A 24,854-nucleotide genomic window follows, 5' to 3' on the forward strand; every position below is an offset into this window, starting at 1 on the left:
CCCACCTCTGAAGGTTCTAAACACACATATACAATAAGGCTCAAAATAAAACAAATGGACTAAGGCTGACTGTAGTGAGAGGGAGTTGTTGAATGCTAAATGATTAGTATCAGAGAGCTGGAAGGGACATGAATCATGGTCTAATCGACTCCGTCATTTTGCAACGTGTGGACTGAGGCTGAGTGGGGATGTGACTTGACCAGGTCCCCACATGTCCGCAAGTGTCCTCTCTATGACCCCTCATTGCAAAACCTTTGTGGGTGTACTGAAGCGAGCGAACGAATTGCTGTGAGTCTTTAAAAGTAAACAAAAACTCCATTTGTTTGAAGGCAAAGAGACGGACTAAGTGACTTCTTAAGTTTGCTTTCAGCCCGGGATGGCAATCGGTTTTCTTCTGCGTCTCCGGAACGTGTGTGTCTCCCAAACGTGGGCGTCCTGTTGGAAGCTCGCTGTTGCAAGTTTGTCATCTAGTGGTGGAAGGTAGGTATTGCACCTCCAGCCCCCTCCACCAACACAGTGTTCCCTAAAAGCCCTGGTCAACGGAGTTTGTGTAGGATGCCAAACGCGTGATGACATTCTGCTAACCGTGGCCCTCAGGTGATTACACTCTACTAGAAGTCTGCAGGGCCTCCTGAAGCTCTACAGTTCCAATCTGGCGACTGTGTTAGGGAGACTAAATTGTGACCGTCACTAATTAATATAGATGGGAAAATCTCTAGGGAAGGGGTGAGCCTGACTTGCATCTGCAAGGGTGGGAATAACGTGGATGAGCAGAATGGGGCACATATCAGGAGAGAGGAACAAGATGAATCAAGAGGTCGTGGGGTAAGGAGAGAGGAGGAGAGGGAAGCAGCATTGGGGAGCTAACAGGAAGAAAGGTCAACTGGCTTCAGCCAGTGGTGCCTCTAGCAAATTTGGGGCAAATAAAGGAAGGTCTTAGAAATTAGATAGAAAGGTTTGGAAATGACCCAGTAGGGGATAGGCGCTCTTTTAAGTCCTAATTGGGGAAGAAATTTGATTAAAATGGTGTTTTAGAAAAATTAATATGCCATGCTACCATCTTTTTTTCTTGTTTCTTTTTCTCGCCACCCCCTCCCCCCCACTACCAGCCCCACCCCTGAGACAGAGTCTTGCTCTGTCACACAGGCTGGAGTGCAGTGGTGCCATCTCAGCTCCCTGCAACCTCTGCCTCCCAGGTTTAAGCAATTCTCCTGCCTCAGCCTCCCAAGTAGCTGGGATTACAGGCACCCACCACTGCACCTGGCTAATCTGTGTATTTTTAATAGAGACGGGGTTTCACCATGTTTGTCAGGCTGGTGTCGAACTCCTACCCTTGTGATCCACCTGCTTCGGCCTCCCAAAGTGCCGGGCCACCGCACCCGGCCTTATTTTTTTTTAAGATGGAGTCTCACTCTGTTGTCCAGGCTGGAGTCCAGTGGTGCGATCTCAGTTCACTGCAACCTCTACATCCCCGGTTCAAGTGATTCTCCTGTCTCAGCCTCCTGAGTAGCTGGGATTACAGGCATCCAACACCACGCCCAGCTAATTTTTGTATTTTTAGTAGAAACAGGGTTTCACCATGTTGGCCAAGCTGGTCTTGAACTCCTGACCTCCGGTGATCTGCCCACATTGGCCTCCCAAAGTGTTGGGATTACAGGCGTGAGCCACTGTGCCTGGCCCATGCTACCATCTTTAACTGGAGAGGGGAAACTAGAAAAATCATGAGTCGAGTTTGTTGTTATTATTCTTCCTATATATTTTTAAATTAATAAATTTAAATTAATAAATATTTTTAATTAACAAATACATAAACTCCTAAACCGCTATGAGAGAATGATAGAAGTGCTTAGCACAGTGCCAGCATATAGTAGGTACTCAGTAAGTTGATGATGCTCTTTATTATCATCTCTCTGAAATTCACCTTTGACATCAGGGGACCGCATATGATGATCATCTTAGCTCTAGTGACTGCTTTGTTCATTTTCTCTCTGCGGGGTAGTAGAGGCTCTGGCTCTGTCAGGGGCCTGTGGCAGTGGATAGGGAGGAGACTTAGAGAAGGCCCCTGAATACCATCTCTCCCTCTGCTCCTTTCCCACCTCCCTCCTGAAGGTCACTGGCTGTTCGTTCCTCTGACAGTGGGAAATTCCCATGAAGATATCCATTCTCTCTGACAACTTTCTGGGCAACTTTCTCCCCAGCATCTGTCCACGGGGAGCAGAGAGCCTGGCCTTTAGGGAACACACAGCCATACTCTCTTTCCAGAGAAGGAGCTTCCCTGTGTCCCCTCGTGTGTCATCATCCCCTCAGGATGGCTGCAGGCCAGAGCCCCCAGAGCTGGGACACCTTTCCCTTCCTCCTTCTGGCCCACTTACTCACACTCATCCTGCCTGAGATGCCGCCTTCTCAGGCCCTCATTCAGGAACCCCTCAGGGTGGTGGAAGGGCCCCCAGTAGGCTCAGTCCTATTTCCATAAACTGCAGTTGACCCATGAACAACATGGAGGTTGGGGGGCACCAACCCACGTGCAATCCAAAATGTGCATATAACTTTTGATTCCCCAAAAACTTAACTATGAATGGCCTACTGCTGACTGGAAGCCTTACCAAAAACATAAACAGTCAATTAACATATTTTGTGTGTGTGTATATATATATATATATAATAGACTGCATTCTTTAATAAAGTAAGTTGGAGAAAAGAAAATGTTAAGAAAATCATAAGGAAAAGAAAATATATTTACTACTAAGTAGAAGTGGATAATTTTCAAGGCCTTCATCTTCCTCATCTTCACGTCGAGTAGGCTGAGGAGGAGGAAGGGTTGGTCTTGCGGTCCCAGGGTGGCAGAGGTGGAAGACGAGGTGAAGGTGAAAGGAGACGCAGAAAGGACAGGCACACTCAGTGTACATTTTATTGAAAAATATCTGTATATAAATGGATCCACACAGTTCAAGCCCATGCTGTTCAAGGGTCAACTGTACATGGTCTGGATCTGGTAGGAAATAGTGGAAGTCAGTCTAGTTGAAGAAAATCGTGAACTTTATTTAGTCACTTTTTATGCGTACCTCTTCCCAGGAGGGGCAAGTGCCGAACCTTTGTTATGGGCCGGGCAAAGTACGGGGTTGGGGAAAGGATGACTAGGACAAGAGTCTCTTCTGTCTTCAGATAAACAAGCCCAACACCATGGAGGTAGCGAATAAGTTGGTTCCCAAGGAGGTTTGTCAAGTAGAAAATGCTTTCTGGCCAGGTGCGGTGGCTCACACCTGTAATCCCAGCACTTGGGGAGGCCAAGGCGGGTGGATCACCTGATGTCAGGAGTTTGAGACCAGCCTGGCCAACATGGTGAAACCCCATCTCCGCTAAAAATACAAAAAATTAGCCAGGTGTGGTGGCGCGTGCCTGTAATCCCAGCTACTCCGGAGGCTGAGGCAGAAGAACCGCTTGAACTGGGAGGCAGAGGTTGCAGTGAGCCAAGATCGTGCCACTGCACTCCAGCCTGGGTCACAGAGTGAGACTCCATTTCAAAAAAAGAGAAAAAAGAAAAGAAATGAAATGAAAATGCTTCCTGAATTATTCCCTCAGTGGAAGTGATGGCTGAGCCGGAGCAGCGTCTTAGACCATGTGTAGAGGTCACACACTGAGACGCCATACGATAAAAGAACTTGGGTCCCTGAGGACCCACGTAGAGCATGCCAGCTGTGCCAGCCATGGACTGCCAATCTCCGGATTGCAATGGGAGGAAGAAACGCACTTCCATGTCTCTTAAGCCGCTGTGTTTTGGTCTCCATACGCACAGCCAAATATAATCTTAATTAATACTGTGTTCAATAAATGTCAGCTGATGTCGTCACATGATTATAACTAATGTCTGTCTTCTCACTAGACTGAAAGCTTCATGAGGATAAGGGCCATGTCTGTGTGGTTCAGTATATTCCCAAGGCTCATGCCAGTGCCATGTGCACAGCAGGTACCCAGTGGGCATCTGTTGAATTAGTGAGTGAGCCATGACCTCTGTTCATGCTCTTCTTCTCCCTGGGCCTAAGCACCAACCTTGGGGCACCTTTTCCTTTAAGGTCTCACTGAAAGCCCTTCTCCCAGAGAAAATACTTGTAATGCTTCACTTCCTTCTGGTTCCTCCTTTTATTGGTTCCTTAAAACTTACACTATATGTTACATAGATGGAGTTATCCCTATGCTATTTGGGGATCATTCTCTGTTTATCCCTGGTTACTTATGTGCTTGCTTAAGTGAACAGTAACCTACTCTGGGCAAGGAAACCACTTTCAGTTTTCAAATCACTGGGAACCTTAACTCCAGTTCTTCACAAATGAATACAGTGGGTAATAAATACTTGCTGAAGAAAGAAAGAAGACAGGGAGGAGGGTGAGGATCAAAAAACTACCTATCAGGTACTATGTGTTTTACCTGAGTGGTGAAATAATCTGTACAACAAACCCCTGAGACATGCAATTTACCTGTGTAACAAACCTGCACAGGTACCCCTGAGCCTAAAATAAATGTTAAAAAAGAAGGAAAAGAAGGGAAGGAGGAAAACCTGACAAGGTCCCAGTGCTAAGGAGAATGTTGGCATCTCAAGTTGGGGGTGTGATTTAAAGAAAAGAAGCAGAAAGTGAGGTCAATAAGAGCAGTCTGAGAGGTAGGGACAAGGAAGAGAGTCCTAGGAGCCAAGCTTGGAAAACATTTCAAAGGCAGGTTGAAAATGGTGTGTTGAAAATTGAGAAAAAGTAGAATTCAAGGGACCTTGTCAACATTAGCTGTGACCTTGATCAAGTCACTTCACCTTTAAGGATCTGTTTTCCTGATTTCGACACTTAGGAAGTCTGACTAATCAGTGAACAGGCTCTGCTCCAAGGAGCCCAATTAGAGGCTCCAAGAAGCCTGAACCCAGCCCTCTCCTCCTCAGCCAAAGAAGCTGTGTTCTTCAGCTTCATGCACTGACTTCCTTATAAAATTTAGTCTGAACAAAAGGCTATGGGGCTAAACCGAAGTTTGAGAACCACTGGATTCAATGAACTCCTCAACTGTATGAAGATCCCTGATTTTGAGATTCAACCAGTCACTCCCAAAGCTGAAACCCTTCCTCAAAGAAAATCTGGGAAACGAAGGGCATATACATAGATCTTGGCCTTGTCTCCCCAGCCAGACTGTAAATTCTAAGAAGGGCAAACTTGGGCTTGTGGTGCTTAGCTTCCCATGACAGGCAGGCAGCCTTGGCTGAATTCATAGATGTTCCACAGAGTTCTGTGGCTGGATGCTTGACAGTTACGCAATAGAAAGGCCATGGGAAGGATTTATTTCACCTTGGGGAGTTCTCGGGGATGTAGGGACTCCCTTTCTGGGATGACTGGATGACTGGACCCCTGTGCTACCATTTAAATATTTCTACTCATATACGTGTGTCTTTAACTTCATCACATCATCTTGCTTCTTCTTCCCAATTGCTGGTTTTCAGGTGTCTCCTTTTCCCACATGCCTCTACCCACTCCCTTTCCCTCTCAGCCTGAGGTTCATGACCTCTGACCCTGACTCTTTCCAAGGCATTGAGCTGGAATCCTGTGTCTGGAGTCAATGAGATGTCCAGAACAGGCAGGACTGAACCAAGTACCGGGAACTTTGCACTCAGAGGAAGAGGCACCTAAAAAAGCAAGGATCAAACCAAAGCGTGGTCCATCTATACAATGGGATATGATTCCGCCTTAAAAAAGGAACATGGGGACATTGTGCTAAGTGAAATAAGCCAGCCACAAAAGACAAACACTGTCTGATTTCACTTATCTAGAGAGGTCAAATTCATAGAAATGGAAAGTAGAATGCTGATTGCCAGGGGCTGGGGGAAGGAGGGAATGGGGAGTAGTTTAATGAGTATGGAGTTTCTGCTGGTGGAAATGAAAAGGTTCTGGAGATTGATTACTGATATGGTTTAGCTGTGTCCCCACTTAAATCTCATCTTGAATTCCCACGTGTTGTGGGAGGGACCCAGTAGGAGGTAACTGAATCATGGGGTCAGGTTTTTCCCATGCTGTTCTCACGATAGTGAATAAGTCTACAAGATCTGATGGTTTTTAAAACAGGAATTTCCCTGCACAAGCTCTCTTTGCCTGCCGCCATCCGTGTAAGGTGTGCCTTTGCTCCTCCTTGCCTTCCACCATGATTGTGAGGCCTCCCCAGCCATGTGGAACTGTAAGTCCAATAAACCTCTTTTTCTTCCCAGTTTCAGGTATGTCTTTATCAGCAGCATGAAGAGAGACTAATACCACTACATGACAATGTGAATATAGCTTACTTGACTGAATTGTATGCTTAAAAATGGTTAAGAAGGTAAATTTTATATTATGTGTATTTTACAACAATTTTTGTTTAAAAGCAGCAACAGCAAGAACCACAGGAGGAGTCCCTGCCTCAGCCTGGCCTCTCTCTGCCTGCCACCTGGAGGTGTGATAAGGTAGAGGGTGAGCCAGAAGGGAATGAAACTCCTCCAGGTGACAACTCCTCAAGCTGCTGGCCTTCCAGAGCTTACTCTCCTGAGTCTGACCCCAATATCTCTAGATCCACAGGCTTTTGTCCTTGTCTCCTAGCTCCCAGATGCTACTCATTTCTCTGAGCACACATGAGACCGCAGGTGACATTATCACACACACACCACAAACCAACTCAATCTGTTAATTAGTTTTTTAAAAAACAAACAAAACAGAGACTGGTCATAATCCCAGAGCCCAGCCTGACCGTATTGGAGCAGTTTATTAACAGGGAGGGTCTGTAAGGTCCTTGGGGCAGCGGCGTGGTGATAAGTCGAGGACTCCATCTCAGCTCAACCATCCGGGGCCTCTCTCTAACTCACCCTGGTATGGCTAAGGCCAAGGGCCAGGCACCTGAAAGAAAGTGCTAGGTGGAAAGGGCATTTCAGCCTCCTATACCCAGCCCCTTACCACACCCAGGGGGATCACAGGGAGAACCTAGGGAAAGAAGTGAGGAAGAACAGGGTCAAGAGCACAGGCCAGGGACTCTCTCTTCCACTTGGGATCTGGTTTTCTCACTCCCAGGAGCCTGTACAGGAGACCTCAGGCCTGAGGGAAGGGCATTGCCTTGAGAGATCCTGGGAGAGGCAAGAGGATGTGACTGACAGGGTCAAGACAGGGAGAACAGGCAAAGGCAGGCAGGAGACAGGAGATGGTGAGTGAGCAGGACTGTCCTCACGTCCTGATCCCAAGTGGTTTCCTCTTACGGGGTCAGGGCTGGGGCAGATGCCTTCTAGGGCATGTGGTGGTATTCTTAAGGCCCTAAGTGACCCCAGAAGGGACCGGGGGGGAGGCTGCACTCACCTGGAAGACTCTGCTTCACCCCGACATGATGTGCTTGACAAAGGCTAGGAAAGAAATGAAAATCAGTTGCCGTGTGGCTCAGCACCTCTAGGCCCATAAACCACTTGTCCCTTCTCCACACTGCCTGACTTCCAACCCTCCCACTCTCCTTTCTCCAGACTGTGTAGTTCCTGCTCTTATTTGGGGGTTGGTGGGGAGAAGGTGGAAGAAGGGCAAACATTTAAACTCTGCTCTGTGCCCACTCTCTGTGCTCATTCTCAACACAAATGGAATGAACTACATTATCGCTATGAATCCCCACAGCCTTGAGAAAGGTGCCAGCATCACCCCTATCCCTCAGACGGGAAAACTGAGGCTCAGAGAAAATAAGTAACTTAATCGAGTCCACCAGCTAATATATCACAGAGCTAGCTGCAAAATCCATGCTCCCACCATTACACTAGGAGGTTCACTCACAAGATGGAAAAGAACAACATCCAATAGGGGGTCTACCAAAGCCCACATCAGACACACACTCCCCAGTTCCTGGGCCTACCCCACCCAAGCTGTTCCCACGCTACCATCCCTGGCTGCCCTGGGAAGCAAGGCGTGGCTTAATACCTTCATAATTGATGCAGCCATTGGCATCCTCTTGCCCAGCTAACAGCTGCTCCACTTCAGCCTCAGTCATCTTCTCTCCTGCAATGGGTTTGGGAGGTGGTGCGCTCTTAATTACAGATGGCAAAGGAGGAACTGGCAATACCCAAATACCCCCATAAGTCTGAAGGTTCAAGACTGCCTGGATCTGGGAAGTGGTTCAAACCAAGCCTCCCCCAAATGCTTTGAAGGGTGGGGTCAAGGGTCTTAAGGTCTTGCCCAGTCTCCGAAGCCTCCCCCTTTGCCTTACAGCTGCCAGGGCCTCAGTGTTTCAGGCAAAGACAAGGAAAGAAGCCCCGAGTCCCACCTCTCAGGCCTCAGGAGTAACCCCTGCTCTGCCAACCTGCTCTCCCCTCCTCTCCCAAACCCTGGTACCTGCTGAGCAAACCCAACTGGGGATGGTTGTTCTTGCAGAGCCCAGGGAAGCAGGGCCTGGATCAGGTCATTATCCTCAGGATGCAAAGACCCTTGTATACCACCCCCCAACCCAACCAGTATATGTCACCTTGGCACCTCCCACCCCTCCATTCCTCCCACTTGGTCTCCATCTCTGCCCAGCTGGCATACCCAGGGTGGCAAGGACGTGCCGAAGCTCGGCACCCATGACCGTGCCATTGCTCTCCTTGTCAAAGACACGCAGGCCCTCCACAAAGTCCTCATAGGTGCCCTGCTCCTTGTTGCGGGAGATGTGCTGCAGGATGGGCAAGAACGTCTCAAAGTCCAGCATCTTGACATTCATCTCTTTAGGCAGGCAGGGTAGAGAAAGAGAAAGCAACGTGAGCTGGTGCTCAGGGAAGCAGAGGGTCAAGAGGGGGCCTCACCCCAAGTCTGGCAGCACCCAGGGCTCGGGCTACAGCTACTTCTGGGTGGCACACCCATTAGTGCTCCTGGAGGACACAGAGCTGCCCATCCAAGCAAGGCAGGGGACTGGGGCCTAGGGAGACAGTCTCAGGGGCCTTCTTTTCTCAGTGAAAGGAGTAGGGTGGAAGGAAAAAGGAGCCCTCCACCCAGACCTCTGAGCACCAGGTGGCCAACCAGGTGAAGGAGCTGAGGGTGGCAGCAGCAGGATGTGAGGGGCCCGAAGTGCCACGCAGCCCGGGCCTCACACTCAGTTTAGACCCTTGACATGTGACAGACCTATAATCACAGGGGCAAACAGACAGGACTGAAAAAAGAAATGTTTGCACCACTCTGCATGGGGTCCCATCACTAGAGCACACTGCTTGAAGCTACTCTGAATCAATAAGTTTTATAAATTCGCAGTTCTCTTGTGAACAGCGCACTTCTCCCACATGGTAGTGTGTTAAAAAGCTTTAATTTAATAGAGGCAAACTATTTTTAAATACCACAAATGTGGGCATTTCTTTCTTTTATAAGCACCCAGGACTTGCTTCTGACTTCTGAGACACAAGCTCCTAGCCCTCTGGTCCTTTCCTGCCCACATCCTTCACCCCCACGGTTATCTTCAGCCAGAGGAGAAGGGGAAAGGGCCAGAACCAAGGGATGGAGGGGGGAACCAATATGGGACCCAGGAAGCCTCCAGAGATGGCCCGCCCTTGCTGAGAGGCTCACCCCACCCCAAATCCCATGCCAACACCACTGAGGAGAAGCATGTGTGTGTGTTTTAGAGCAGCTGTTAACTTGACTAGCACACATGACATATGACATTACAAATGGGACACACGCCCTTGCACCTCTTTTCATCTGCCGTAACAAGGACTGACGGAGGCACAGCTCACACATGAGTATGAACACTCAACGGTCACACTTATGAGCTACAAAAGAATCGTTTGCACCACTTTCTAAACACTCACTCACCAAAACCTATTGAAGTGCAAATGAATGCAAGAGGCAGCATGTAGAGCTAAGAATCTTGAAGCTGCTCTAATTCATATCAAACAATTTGTAAAAGTCAGTACTCTAACCATTATTAGAAACAAATGATTTGTAATACAGCTCACGATGGCCACCACAGGATACTGGGTGCTGTGACAGATGCCTCTCCTGAGAGCTCCTGGGCTGGGGAGTGAGAACCATCAGTTACCAGATTTCCAGATTCCCACCCAGCCTTCCTCAGACACTGAGGCAACAGAATGTAGCTCCTGCCCCGCAGGAGCTCCCAACCTCGTGAGGGAAACAAGCCCAGGCTACCTTCCTCCAGGGTCACTTAAGTACGAGACGTCTAGAAAAATTCTCAAAGTGGGACTAGGGTAAGCTGGGTAGGGGAGGCTGGTCCTGAGGGGCTAAAGCGGGAGAAGAGAGAGCCCAGATGGCAGAGAAAATCTGGACAAGGAGGGAGCCCAGGGACTGCAAGTTGGACCCTGGGAGAGGTCTGCCATGCAGACGCACTGACCTTCAGGCTTGGGCTTGCCCAGCACGCGCAGCACCTCGGCGTTGGTAGGGTTCTGACCCAGGGCCCGCAGTACATCCCCACACTGGCCGTAGGTGATCTTCATCTCTCCAGTTGGGGTCCGATCAAACAATGAAAAGGCCTCTTTGAACTCTGTGAAGAGAAGACCCAGCCATACCCCCCAATCCCCATTGAAGGTGGTGGCTGGTGGCCAATCAGCCTCCACCAAGCTGAATAGTAGGTGCGCGTGGTTGTTAAAATATTCCAATATTTCTCTTTGTCCATTAGCCTAGGCCCTCCCTCGAACCCGTCCCCATCTCATCTTCTGCCAAACCAAGAGGCAGCCTGGTGCCTCCACGACCCATTCTAGGGCTGGGCCTGGGGTCTCTTCTATTGCTTCATTGTTATAAAATTCGAATGTTGGGAGGCTGCAGCACGAGAATCGCTTGAGCTCGGGAGGCAAAGGTTGCAGTGAGCCGAGATAGCACCACTGCACTCCAGCCTGGATGACAGAGTGAGACTCCATCTCAAAAAAAAAAAAAAAAAAAAATTCAAATGTCTCCCTGGTTTCCACCCCTCCCACCCACACATCCTGCTCTGGTGTAGGTGAGGTTCCTGACTGTTGAAATGACAGACAAGTGAAAATAGCACTGGCCCGGAACTGAGGACTCCTAAATTCTCATCTTGGCTCTGCCTCAGAGTGCAGGATAAGCTGGGCTGGGTCTCAGCTTCCTGTGCACACAAAGGGAGTGACAACTCCACCCCACTCCCTGGGCCTGTCACTGTGAGAGCGAAGGGAGGTCGCAGTGTGTGGAAGCATTTTACAAAGTGATAAGACCGCTGGAAAGTCAGCTATTATCAGTACTGCCTGTTCCAGGCTGAAAGGCGGCTCCCAGGCCTGATGAGGCAGTTGTCAGACCACCCCAGCTCTGCCATCCACTCGCATACAGCCTGGGGCAAACTATTAACCTCTGTGGGCCCTCGTTTTCTTAGCTCTAAGTGGAGATACAGTGATCACTTGAGCGGGTTGCAGGTGGGATCACAAAGCACGCCGAGCAATGTCCAGCATATGGTAAGGGAATCGACAAATGGTGGTTACAACTGTTTCCCAGTTCTGTTTCCTACTTACCAGCCCAGAACCATAGGGACTGGACTCCTTGAAGGCAGCAGGGCAAATATCCCCGCAGCAAGACCAAAGGAAGGCACTCCTGGTCCCTTTTTCAAAGAACCTTAACTCTTCATTGATTTGTTTTTGTTTTGTTTTTGTTTTTGTTTTTGTTTGAGACACAGTCTCGCTCTGTCACCCAGGCTGGAGTGCAGTGGTGTGATCTCGGTTAACTGCAACCTCCACCTCCCAGATTCAAGCAATTCCTGTGCCTCAGCCTCCTGAGTAGCTGGGATTACAGGCGCCCACCACCACCGCCACACCTGGCTAATTTTTGTACTTTAGCAGAGACTGGGTTTCACCATGTTGGCCAGGCTGGTCTCAAATTCCTGGCCTCAAGTGATCCATCTGCCTTGGCCTCTCAAGTGCTGGGATGATAGGTGTGAGTCACCACACCTAGGCCCAATTCTTCATTGATTGGGATTCAACCAGTTCATTAGTGGAGGTAATTTGGCCTGGGAGGGGCATTGAAGTTACCTTATGCTACCCACAAAGAAGTGGTTTACTAAGCAGATTAACAGTATAAGCCAAAAAAGAATTCATGAACTACTTAGGGAAAAAAGCCAGTTTTAATCCTTTCCAAGTACTTCTTTCTCTAGAGGCTGCATATGGATTATTTACAAATCATTCCACATATCACAGAAGATTCCCCGGACCTTAACTTTCAACTCTTTCTTAGGCTTTATATGAATTTAAAAGACATAAAACCACATTTCCTTCATATTACTGAATAATTGAGTTCAAATTTCATTCCCATTGCTTACTTGACTTTGGACAAATAAATATTTAACCTCTAAAAACCTCTTATATAAATGGTACCTACATCATAGGTTTCTTTTTAGTTAGTTTTTTTTTTTTTTTTTGAGATGGAGTTTCACTCTTGTTGCCCATGCTGGAGTGCAATGGCATGATCTCGGCTTACCACAACCTCTGCCTCCCAGATTCAAGCAATTCTCCTGCCTCAGCCTCCCAAGTAGCTGGGATTACAGGCATGCGCCACCACGCCAGGCTAATTTTGTATTTTTAGTAGAGATGGGGGGTTTCTCCATGTTGGTCAGGTTGGTCTCGAACTCCCGACCTCAGGTGATCCGTGCACATCGGCCTCCCAAAGTGCTGGGATTACAGGTGTGAGTCACCACGCCTGGCTATCATAGGTTTCTTAAATTACATTCAAATTAATATAATAATGTATGTAAATATACTATGTGTATAAATACAATAATATATGTAAAAAATTTTAACACAATGTCCAGAACATAGTAAATGCATAAACAGTGCGTCTAGTATTATCTTACTGAGTTTAATCCTAATTTGGATCACTTAACTGTGTGATCTTGGCCAAATCATTTAACCTCACTGAACCTTGGTTTCCTCCTTTGTAAAAAGGAAATAACACCTACCTCATAGCCTTGTTATAAGGATTTAATATTTTTATTTATTTTTTTGTTTTTATTTTTATTTTTTTGGAGACAAAGTCTTGCTCTGTCACCCGGGCTGGAGTGCAGTGGCACAATCTCAGCTTACTGCAACCTCCACCTCCCAGGTTCAAGCAATTCTCCTGCCTCAGCCTCCCTAGTAGCTGGGATTACAGGTGCGTGCCACCACGCCCAACTAATTTTTTATACTCTTGGTAGAGATGGGGTTTCACCATGTTGGCCAGGCTGGTCTCGAACTCATGACCTCAAGTGATCCACCTGCTTCAGCCTCCCAAAGTGCTGAGATTACAGGTGTGAGCCACTGCACCTGGCCAGGATTTAATCTTTTTTACTTTTAAAACAATTAGCATGGTGTCTGGCACAAATTCAGTGCTCAATAAATACACATTTGTTAGTTGAATCTGAAGTCAGACTTTTTGATCTCCTAGTTCATTCAGAAGAGTGAGGTCAAGTTTAACAAAAGAGGAAGTCTCATCAAAAGAAAATGTAATGATGTGCCTGGCACAATGGTTCACGCCTGTAATCCCAGTACTTTGGGAGGCCGAAGTGGGAGGATCACCTGAGGTTAGGAGTTCGAGACCAGCCTGATGAACACGGAGAAACCCCATCTATACTAAAAATACAAAATTAGCTGGGCCTGGTGATGCATACCTGTAATCCCAGCTACTCGGGAGGCTGAAGCAGGAGCATCACTTGAAGCCGGGAGGCAGAGTTTGCAGTGAGCAGAGATCACACCATTGCACTCCAGCCTGGGCAACAAGAGCAAAATTCTGTCTCAAAAAAAAAAAAAGATGTAATGATGCTTAATAAGAGGGTGAAACCTGAAGAGGAGGGTAATAAGAACAATGACCTATGATTTGAGCACTTACCATGAACCAGGCCCTGAGCAAATAATTTTGCATAGAACACTCTATTAATCTTTATGAGAAAACCTTATGCTATCGGTATTATTATCCTCATTTAAAAGCCAATGTAGATATGACTTATGATCAACTATTAAGGAAACCAAGGAAATGATGGGGAGGAAGGAGGAAGAGGAGGACACCTGCTTGTTATAACTGCTGATGCTCCAACCTATCGCCTGGCCTGCTGGGAAGTCTGGTATGCACATAAAAAAAATCAAACACTGATGTTTAGGACTACAACTAGAAAAAAAAAAAAAAAGCCAGTGTGATTTTCAGGTATTAGAGGTGATGTTCAAGGGTCCAGAAGAGACCTTTCCTCAATACTCTGCAGTAGTGTAGTCACCTGCTTACTACAGCAGTGACTCCCCTCTCTAAAAGAATACAGAAATCTGGAGAGGGATGAGAAGGAAGTCAAGGGTTAGAAGCTAATTCCTATGAGAAAAAAAAAAAAAAAAAAAAGCACAAAAGAAACTGGGAGACCAGGCACAGTGACTTAATGCCTATAATCGCAGCACTGTGGGACGCCAGAGGATTGCTTGAGGCCAGGCGTTGGAGCCTAGTCTGGGCAACATAGCAAGACCCCCATCTCTACAAAACATAAAAACAATGGTACATGCCTGTAGTACTAGCTACTCAGGAGACTGGGGTGAAAAGATTGCTTAAAACCAGGAATTCAAGGTTACAATGAGCTATGATAGCACCATTGCACTCCAGCCTAGGTGACACAGCAAGACCTTGTCTCAAAATAAAATAAAATGGTAGCATAAAATAAAATGAAATAAAATAAAATAAAATAAAATAAATTGGGGCATGTCACCTAGAGAATATAAATCTTAGGAGGGATTTGAAAACTATCTCCAAATAGATGGAGGATATCTAGAGGATGCTGAATGGACTAGAATGTCTGAATTGAAACCCAAATACCCTCACTTTGTAGATAAGAAAATTAAGATTTAAAGAAGTGAAATGGCCAATAGTGGAAGAATTAGGGCTAATACGAAAGTCTCCTAATTCCACATTATGTTCTTTCCACCATAACATGAGAAAACCATTATCATCTTCACCAAAAAACAAATGAAAAGATCGCTGGGGTAAAATTAAAGGAAAAACAATTCTGATTCAAGAGAAGGAAAAATGTCTTCAAGGTCGGAGGGATAAAAGATCAGAATGAGTTACCCCCTCCCCATCAGCCCTGAAAAGACACAACCATCTGTTCCAGTTGGCCATTTGGGAAGTTAAAATTTTAAATCATTAGTTGATTTTCCAGTCCTCACTAGTATCCTTATGTTTCTATATCCACGTAAGTATATATTTAACTAAAATGCATTGAAATTAATACTGACTGCAAGTGAGTATCCACTGAGTATTATGAAAACAGAGTCAGGCTCAATTTACTAGTTTCAAAAGGCATATGCCAGCTCTCACACTGTATTTGTGGGTAAACCGGTGTCACTTTTTTGGAGAGCAACCTGGCAATAACCATTATAATTTAAAATGCACCATCCTTTAAACCACTGCTAGGAAGGCCACCTGGGAAAAGAAAGCTGATATCCTCCAACCGGAAACATCTGAAAGCCTATCAATATAGTCCTGATTAAATTAAAAGGTTACACCTATGTGTGAGAGTCTATATACTTGTTTAAAAGAATGAAGTAGAACTGTTCGTGTGGCTGGGCGTGGTGGCTCACACCTGTAATCCCAGCACTTTTGGGAGGCCAAGGCGGGCAGATCATGAGGTGAGGAGATCGAGACCATCCTGGCTAACACAGTGAAACCCCGTCTCTACTAAATATACAAAAAAAATTAGCCGGGCGTGGTGGCGGGCGCCTGTAGTCCCAGCTCCTCGGGAGGCTGAGGCAGGAGAATGGTATGAACCTGGGAGGTGGAGGTTGCAGTGAGCGGAGATCATGCCACTGCATTCCAGCCTGGGCGACAGAGTGAGACTCTGTCTAAAAAAAAAAAAAAAAAAAAAAAAACTGTTTGTGTTAATTGTGAAAAGATATCCAAATACTGTATATTACTAAATCCAAGTATATATTTAATAAAAGGTGGACAGTGTGTATCACATGGCTTGATTTGTATAAACTGTATACACTCATCATACATACACACAAGCTTGTGTATCATTATATATTTTTCTGAAAGGATACATAAACACCTGTCCACAGTGGTTGTCTTTGGGAGAGGAATCAGCATGGAAAAAAAGGATTTTTATTTTTTATTATTTACTTTTAAGTAATGTGTGTGTGTGTTTGCTTTTTTGTTTTACCATGTGCAAATATTCATTTGATTTTTAAAAGAGAGTATGTGCTTAAAATGAGGGGGCCGGATTAGGTGACTGTTCAAGGTCCTCCAATTCCTATAATTTTATGTCCTGGAGGCATTCGGTGGGGGATATACTGCAATGACAGTGAGTCCTGCTTTACAGCTGGGGGACATGGAGCATCACGTGATAAAACATTTCATTGGCCCTGCCACCATTAGTGGGTTAGCATCTTGGCAGACTTCATGGTGGCAGGAGAGGAAGCTGGTAAACTAAGGAGGGCTTTCCAATAATGGGAACAGAAATGAGGGCTTCCAAATATCTTAGATAGATCTTTGGAGTGGAGGAAAAAAGGCACTAACTTTTGTTAAGCATCTGCTGTGCTCCAAGCAGTCTGGCGGGGTAGTTGAGAAAACAGATCTGGAATCAGATTGCCTGAGTTTGAACCTGAGCTCTACTGCTGACCGCCATGTGAGACTGGGCAAGTCACCCCATCTCTATGTGTCTCCGTTTTATCACTTGTACATGGGGGAGGTAACAATTGCTACCTCATGGTGTTGTTATGAGAATTAAAGGAGTGAATCCATATAAAGTGCCTAGGACTGTGCCTGACACATGGTAAATGCTCAATACAGGTTTGCTATGATGATGATAGTGATTACTATTACCATGAGGACAACAACTACTCCTCCTCTTCTTCCTCCTCCTCCTTCTTCTCCTCGTCCTCCAGGAAAATGCAATAGAGACGGAGAGGTGGGGTTGTCCATACTTACCTTCAATCTGGTCAGCAGTGAAGTCTATCTGCAGGGAGGGAAATAGAAGTGAGAGCTTGGATTGCTAAAAGCAATTGTAAAGGTCCCCAAAGGGAAGCAGAAGCAGAAGTGGCTTCCAATACAGTCTGGCCACCTCCAGCAGGCCACTGATAAGCAAGGAAGGAGACTTGTGCTAAGGGTAAAACACAAGTCTCCTGCTGAATGAGACACAACTGACAGGCTATAAAATACAGTCAGCACTCCTCCCCAGCTTCAACCAACTCCGGATTGAAAATATTCAGAAAACAGTAAATAATCACATGACAATAAAATATAGTACAAAAAATACATAACATAACTATCACATAGTATTTACATTGTACTAAGTAGTATAAGTAACCTAGAGAGGATTTAAATTATACAGGAGGCTGTGTGTAGATTATATGCAAACTTTACATAGGAGGCTTGAGCATCCTCAGATTTTGGTATCCATGGGGGTCCTGGAACCAATCCCCTACAGAGAACGAAGGACAACTGTAATGCAGACTCCAAAGTTCTCTCAATACCACTTATTAAGTGATGGTTCCAGGTAAGAGGGCAAGGGAAAGAAAAATTCCCTAGATAATTGTAGAACCTACACGGACTCCCTATTGCAATGCCTTTGGGTCAAAGGTAAATTCTCCATCCTAGCCACCCACAAACTGCCCTCCCTGTTGCCCCTTCAATCTCTTCCTAGTCCATAGTCCTCTGACAAGCTGCACTTCTGCCCTCTTTGGGCACCACCACTCCCCACCCTTTGACTCCTCTTTCTATCTGATTCTGATTTTAAATCCACTCCCTTCGATGAAGGCTTCCCACACCCCATCCCACTCCAGCCCCTCCTTCCGCACATGTCCCTAGTTAAGTACAATTTATAAGAGGCCATTGTTTTGTACTGAGCTCCTACACTAGGCCCAATAGACCAAACCAAAATAGATTCACTCATACTGAAGTTCCATATCACCAAGCTGAAACTAAGTTGTTGATCTGATTCTCCAAGAAATCAGGAAAGTGAGAGATAATAGCCAGATCCCCAAACAGGACCGTTTCAGCCAGCGTGATAAGAAAGTGCCATCTGCTTTAACGTTTACAAGAAAAGTAACTTTGCAATGACCAATCTGCATTTTGCTCTTCATTTCTGCTTGCCTCTGCCCTTCTCTGTCTATAATACCACCTCCTCTGCTCGGCTCGTTGTTACCAGATTCTAGACTCAAACATCAAAGCCAATTCAGATCTTAAAACTAAATGTGTTGTAATTTTGCCTTCTGACACACTCTTAGGCACTCTGGGACAGCAAGAGTAATTAGCATGGGCCCTCCACGCTTCCTAATTGTTTCCAGTCATGCCTTTATGTGCACTCTGTCTCCTTGAAGCCACTGTTCCCTCAGGCAAGGATTCTTGTTATTGTTCACTGAAATGCTTAGTACATAGTAGGCACTGAAAAAGTATTTGTTGCAAGAAGTAATACATTTTGGACTTCCCCCTCATAATGCATAATAATTTAATGCTGAGTACAGAAGAGGAGAGTGAATGACAATGGCCAAGCGTAAGTCATCATTTTATTTTATTTTATTTTTTATTCTTATTTTTTGAGATGGAGTTTCACACTTGTCACCCAGGCTGGAGTGCAATGGTGCAATCCTGGCTCACTGCCACCTCTGCCTCCCAGGTTCAAGCAATTCTCCTGCCTCAGTAGCTGGGATTACAGGCGCCCACCACAACGCCCAGCTAATTTTTGTATTTTTAGTAGAGACAGGGTTTCACCACGTTGGCCAGGCTGGCCTCGAACTCCTGACCTCACGTGATCCACCTGCCTCCACCTCCCAAAGTGCTGAGATTACAGGCATGACCCACCGCACCCAGCCCAAGTCATCATTTTGATTTAAGATCTTGTATGTTACCTCTTGGTCCTTATGCACCCCACCCACCCCACCCCATCCCATCCCATCCCATCCCCTCTCCACTGGTGGTGCTTCCAATCCTGGAGCCTCTTCTTCAAGTGCCATCATTCCTAGTACTAATTCTGCTGCTGCTTGTGCTGTGCCCATCCCATCTCCTCATCTCCAAGAACTGACCTCCATTCATGAGGACCCAGAGGTGGCAGCCATGAGCTGGGGATGGGTTGGGGCAGTGGAGAGTTAACCGGGTTGGAAAAAAAACTAGCTGTGGCCAGGAATAGACTTTGCCAAAAGTGGGGGGTGGTCAGAAAGTTAAAGGAACCCCCTAGATGGGCTGAAGGATGCTCTGCATTCACTCTCTGAGGAAAGGCACAGTTTGCCTTACTTTGCAATGCTTTAAGTACCAGGAATAAACATGTAAGAGCAATTAATATAAAAACATAAAATCTCAATAGATGTGGTCATAACTACACACATTGGGCTTAAGTTTGCTTGTGTTCTATCTTCGAATCTTTTTTATAATTTATTTATTTATTTGTAGAGACGAGGATCTTGCCATGTTGCCCGGGCTGGACTCAAATGCCTGGCCTCAAATGACCCTCCCGCCTCGGCCTCCCAAAGGGTTGGGATTATAAACACGAGTCACCTCACCTGGCTTCTGCTCTATCTTGGAGGAAAGAACCTTCTAATCAAAGGAACTGGGTAAGTATAACACAATAATAGGGAAAATGGCTCTCATAAAGATACCTATTTTTTTTTTCTACTTCAAAGCAACTTCAACAACCCCCAACAACGCCCACGAAGATGCAGACATGGAAAAGAGGATTGCAACCAGGGGTGCAATTTCTCATGGGTGAGAAATTGAGAGAGGAGAGTGAATGAAAGAAGTGACAGGCCAAGGGAAGGACACCAGTTGGATGCCACTAGGCAGCTGTTGCCCAGACACCAGGGACCAGGCCTGGCAACCCACCCAAAGGCACAGTGCTTTATGGGAACAAATCAGAAATGAAGGCGAGGAGGGATCTTGAAGGGGGAAACAGCTTTTCCTGCCAGGCTCAGCTTGTAGAGGGAGTGATGTATGACCTAGAAAACCTGCAGGTGTTTTCAGGGTCCTACAGGAGCCTCAGTTTCCCCAGAGTGAGCCATAACCAAGTTCAGAAATGGGGCAATTGCCTCCATCTCTTGGCTAAGCAGTTCCACCTTAACTCCTGCCCCTTGTGGGGACTGGGTCTTTGGCATAATAATTGTAGGGTTATCCCGGCTGTGGGTATGAGAGGAATTCTCAGAGGGCAGGGAGGTCATACAACTAGAGCTCTGGGTTTTAATTTCCCTGCCTGCTTGTCACGGAACCTGGTCCTGTGCTCTTATTTTGACCTGATACCTCACCACCCCCAGCCCTGTCCTGAGGCTGAGATCCCTGGGGGCTCAGCACTCCCAACCTGTTATTAATAGCTCTTCATACCAGTAGCCACTTGACCTCTTCCATTCTGGTGCCAAGGCTTAAAACTGCTCCTCTCCAGAGGTCTCTGGCCCCCTCTCTCTTCAGCCCGCCCCTCTCCCACCAGTTCCATTCCTTCAGCAGCTGGGCCAGAGAGCTGGGAGGTCTAACATGACTGAGTCAGCAGGCAGGGCCCACACCAGCTCCAGGGAGAGGAATGTTTTCTGTGAGGAGAGCAGGGTGGGGCAAAGGAACCAGGCCCAGCTTCCTGATCCAGTCGGAGAGAGGGTCTCAGCCCCGGTTGGGCCAGTCCTCTGCATGCTACAGATAGGAACCCAGGCTAAGGCCACAGAAGGAAAGGCCTGTCTGGGTAAGGAAAGAGAAGACAGGAATCCAAGCGCCTCTTACCTTAACCACAACCTCCTTCCCACCCTGCCCTCACCTGCCATAAGAGTGTTTGTGAGTGAAGCCTTTCCCAAACTGCCGTGCACAGGGAGGATATTCCCTCACTGTTTATATCACTGACTCCAAGTTACACTGGCAGCTCCCCTGTGTCTGTTCTCCATAAAGATATCCCACTACCTCCTAGGAAAAGGCTAGTCTCTTTTACTTTGCTATGGTGGTCCTCACAATGCCTTATAAAAGGGTGGATGAATGGTTGGTTGTATCTCTCTCCATTCCCAACTAGCTGCACAAATCTAGGGTAGCAGGACAGGGCTCCCTCAAAGCAGCACCTCATTCTTGATGGAAAAGGTTTATGACCCTATCTCCCCCTCATCAATCAACCCCAACACCCACTCCACTGCCCCATGGGACTGCGGTCTGGGTCATGGACACCCTAGTCCTCATCCCAGTCCGCCCCACATAAAGTAGATCTCTGAGCTCCAGAGCAAAAGGACTCTGCATGTCATCCCCACCTCTATCCCAATGGCTGAGCCTCACTTACCTTTACACTCTTGGGGTCAAAGGCAGGTTCCCTGGGAGCCTCAGGAGCTGGGGCAGGGGCTGGTGCAGGGGCTGGAGCTGGAGCTGGCTTGGCCACCTCCTTCTTAGGCTCAGGCTTCTTGGGAGCCATGTTGTCTTGTTGGGATCTTCGGCAGAGGAGTGATCTAAGAAGAAACCAAGAGACGTGGCGTCTGTGAGATGAGATAGGAGCCTGGGCCGCCTCCCTTCCCTTTTATCCTGGGCAGGAGCCCCCACAGAGGGGCTGGGTGAGAGCAAGAGCAACTGCTGCTGACTATAAAAGGAAGAAACGCCAGCAGGGTACAGCTGACAACTGTGTATTGTCACCAGGTTTGGGGCCACCAGCCCCCTCCCCTTCACGCCACACCTCTCTCTTCACCTCTAGGACAGGCTGATCCCTTCCTGCCAATTGGTGGAAACCCACAAGGACCAGGGAAACAGACCTTCTCAAATATGCCAGAGCAGCCGGAGAGATGAGCTGACTTGAGCAGTTGATAACCCTCACACAAAGCCCAGGGGAGGGTGAGGCTTTTTTTAGCCCCTCCTGAGCAGAGGCAGCCCACTGCACATTCCTTCTAAGCCAAGATCCTTTAAGCTGAGAGCCACTCTGGGCCCTCAGCTCTGCCTAGAGGCCCAACTCTCCAGGCGTGGAGCTCCGAAGTAACAGCTGGTCCAGCCAACCCACACTGCCCCACACCCTCCCAACTCACAGAGTGAAAGTCTCCATTTTCCAGAGCAGGCATCCCAGGAACTCCACAGACCTCAGATCCCTGGATCTACCCCCTTACACACAACCTCAATCATTCATTCAACAACTAGTGAGCACTTAACCCACGCCTAGGCACCTAGGAGAGAAGCAGACAGACGTGGTAGAAAGTCGAGGAGATTGAGGGTCAGAAAACTTGGGGTCTAGTTTTCACTCTACCCCTAACTCATTCTGTGCTCTGTGTGTGTGTGTGTGTGTAGTGCTTACTACTATCAGTACCAGGAACTGTTAAGTGCTATTCATATAAAATGTCATTAAATCTTCACCACAGTCCTATAAGGTAGATACTATTTTGTTTGTTTGTTTTAACAGAAACAAGGTATCGGTCTGTTGCTCAGGTTGGAGTGCGGTGGCGCAATCACATTTCACTGCAGCCTCGTCTTTCCTGGCTCAAGCGATTCTCCCACCTCAGCCTTCCCAGTAGCTGGTACTATAGGTGCGTACCACCACACCTGGCTAATTTTGGGGGAGTTTTTTTGTGTTTTGTTTTAGTTAGAGATGAGGTCTTGCTAAATTGCCCAGGTTAGTCTTGAACTCCTGAGCTCAAGGGATCCACCAGGCTCGGCCTTCCAAAGCGCCAGGATTACAGGCATGAGCCGCCAAGCCAGTCCAGGTAGATACTATTATTATTTTCATTTTACACCTGGGGAGATTGAGACTAAAACTGGTTGAATAACTTGGCCAAGGTCACTCAAATAATTAGCTATAAGCTGGGATTAGACTCTAGATATGTCTGATTCTAAAGTCTATGCTTGAATAATGTATATGATAATCCAGTTATGGGGGAAAGGCATACAAGTTTGTGCATTCATTGGAAAGATCAGGATGGATACACACTGAACCATTAACAGAGACACCTCTGGGGACCTAAGGGGTAAGGGTGGGAGGATAACAGCAATTTGCAGTTCTTTACTTTTTTCACTTCCTGTATTAATGGAAATTTTTATAACGAGCATTTACTGTTTATGTAAAAAAAACTTAGAAAGTCAACAAAATAATTCAGAAAAATAACAACAAAAAAGCGTATGTATCCACTACACAAAACTGCTTTGCCCTGAACCTTCAGACTCTACCGTTCAGGGGAAAAGAGGAATAAAGGTGAGAGAAGCAAAAAATCACTTGCCTTTCTAGGCCCAGTTTCCTCACCTATAAAGCAAGATTGCTAGACCACAGAACGCCTGGTTGCTGTTAGCTCCTAAGCCTGCAATTCTGGGTGCCCTGGAACCCACATCTGCCCATTCCCCAGCTCTCTAACCACAGGTTCCATGCCCCAAATCATTGCTTTCAGAGCCAGAAGGACCCTTAGAGATCATCTGGCCCCATCCTGTTTTACAGGCAAGGAATCTAAGGTCCAAGGAAACGTTTAAGTTGCCTCAAGACATTCAGCTACTTACAGGCAGAGCTGGTCCAACTAATTCTGTTTCCCAGGGTGCAGTGCTCTCTGTAGCACACTGCTCTTCACTGCTCCTCCTGTAGCCTGTACATGCTTACTGGTGGTGACAGAGAAGCCCTCAAAGGAAACAGGCAGGAAAAAGTGCCAGGACTTGCTCAAGGGGATATTAGAACGAGACCAGGGCCCAGACTCGAGCCCAGCCCTGGTCCTGAGCTGGGAAGGCGGGTCCTTTGCTCTGTTTACCTCACCTCCTCCCCTCATCTTCTGCCTCACCTCTCTTCCTTGTCGGCTACCAAACTTGATCCCTTGTACCCTCGATCGCACTTTCTATAATCCCTGTCAGTCCTCTCCCTGACCTACCCCATTCCCCACGGGGGTTGGGAGTTCAGGTTGTTGGTGATGGGGAAGGAGAAAAAGTGGAAACCCAGGCCCTCCTCCTTCTCCACCTCCACCTGCATCCCTTCCTGGACTGCATCCTGCGGAGTCTGTGCAAAAATATACAAACTGGGATTTCTGTAAAAAGCTGCAGGATAGAAGCTGGGAGACCCAGGCACTACTCCTGACTTTGCCAGCCACTTCCCCTCTCTGGGCTTCAGCTTGCTTATTTTAAAAGGAAAAATAATCAGGAGGCTTTCAAACCATGTTCAACAGAATCCTGAGACTAGAAATCTTGCTATCTTGCTTTATACATGACATGCTTCTGGCTGCAAGGGACATAGAAAGGCCAGGCCTTGGAGCTCCTTCCACCACCATCACTTCAGTCACCACCACTCCTGTGCTTTACATACCGGACCTCCCAGTGTGTAAAACAGTATCATTTTCTAATGGTTACATGGCTTAATTTTTTTAAAAATAATCACTGAATGGCACATGCCCCCTTCCTGTTAAAACACGCACACACAACAAATTGTTATTATGTTATTGTCGTAGTTATTCTACAAAGATGTATGATCCTCAGAAGAAAAAGCTGGAAGGTTGTTCTTTTCTTTTCTTCCTTTCCTTTCTTCCCCCACCCCCCACCGCCACCTTTCTTTTCTAAAGTCTAAGAAGCAAAATGTCAAGTCTGCATGGGAACAGAGCTATGAGGTTAGAAAGCTGGGAAAGCTGAATGGGGCTCCGGAGGCATCCAAAATCACGCAAGGACTGTGGACTCTGGAGGTACGCAGTGATGGGTCTGAAGCCTGGTTTTGCCACTTTCTAATCTAAGCCTGAGTGGCCTCAGGACCTTCGAGGGTAAACATTTCCTTTTCAAATTGTCATGAGATTTGTATGAAATAATGTGAGTAGGGCACTGCAAACAACCTCTGCCATGTAGGAAACATTCAAAGAGATTCATTTCACTTTCCTTTGCCCAGCAGGTTGAAGCTAGAGCTGCATTCAGGCTTCCCAGATTTGGAAATTCCAGAGAGAGGTCCACATGAGAAAGGGACAAGGTAAGATGACAGTGGCTAAAGGGATTTTAAGGTGTGGGATTAGGAACGATGAAGAGGTGGAAAGGAATGGAGGTGGGGGA

At 46.9% G+C, this 24,854-nt stretch overlaps 1 protein-coding gene and 1 pseudogene across 6 annotated transcripts in view; both read right to left on the reverse strand.

The window, feature by feature from the left end:
• Positions 1-6,716: 6,716 nt before the first annotated feature.
• Positions 6,717-24,854, reverse strand: part of MYL4 (myosin light chain 4) — a 35,091-nt gene continuing 16,953 nt past the window's right edge. For 3 of the 6 annotated variants that reach the window (XM_050765790.1, XM_050765788.1, XM_050765785.1), the window contains exons 2-8: positions 21,166-21,328; positions 16,761-16,893; positions 10,327-10,476; positions 8,541-8,714; positions 7,938-8,015; positions 7,338-7,381; positions 6,717-6,887 (exon numbers count right to left, since the gene is read on the reverse strand). In XM_050765790.1, coding sequence (XP_050621747.1) covers positions 7,353-7,381; positions 7,938-8,015; positions 8,541-8,714; positions 10,327-10,476; positions 16,761-16,893; positions 21,166-21,294 — 693 coding nt within the window. In that variant the 5' untranslated portion in view covers positions 21,295-21,328 and the 3' untranslated portion in view covers positions 6,717-6,887; positions 7,338-7,352. Of the gene's footprint in view, positions 6,888-7,337; positions 7,382-7,937; positions 8,016-8,540; positions 8,715-10,326; positions 10,477-16,760; positions 16,894-21,165; positions 21,329-21,625; positions 21,680-24,854 lie in introns of those variants that run through there. The other 3 variants (XM_050765789.1, XM_050765787.1, XM_050765786.1) reach the window with 3 other exon arrangements.
• Positions 9,641-9,760, reverse strand: LOC126940077 (uncharacterized; annotated as a pseudogene).

This window comes from Macaca thibetana, chromosome 16, assembly GCF_024542745.1.
Source record: "Macaca thibetana thibetana isolate TM-01 chromosome 16, ASM2454274v1, whole genome shotgun sequence".
In the NCBI taxonomy this organism is placed as follows: domain Eukaryota; kingdom Metazoa; phylum Chordata; class Mammalia; order Primates; family Cercopithecidae; genus Macaca; species Macaca thibetana.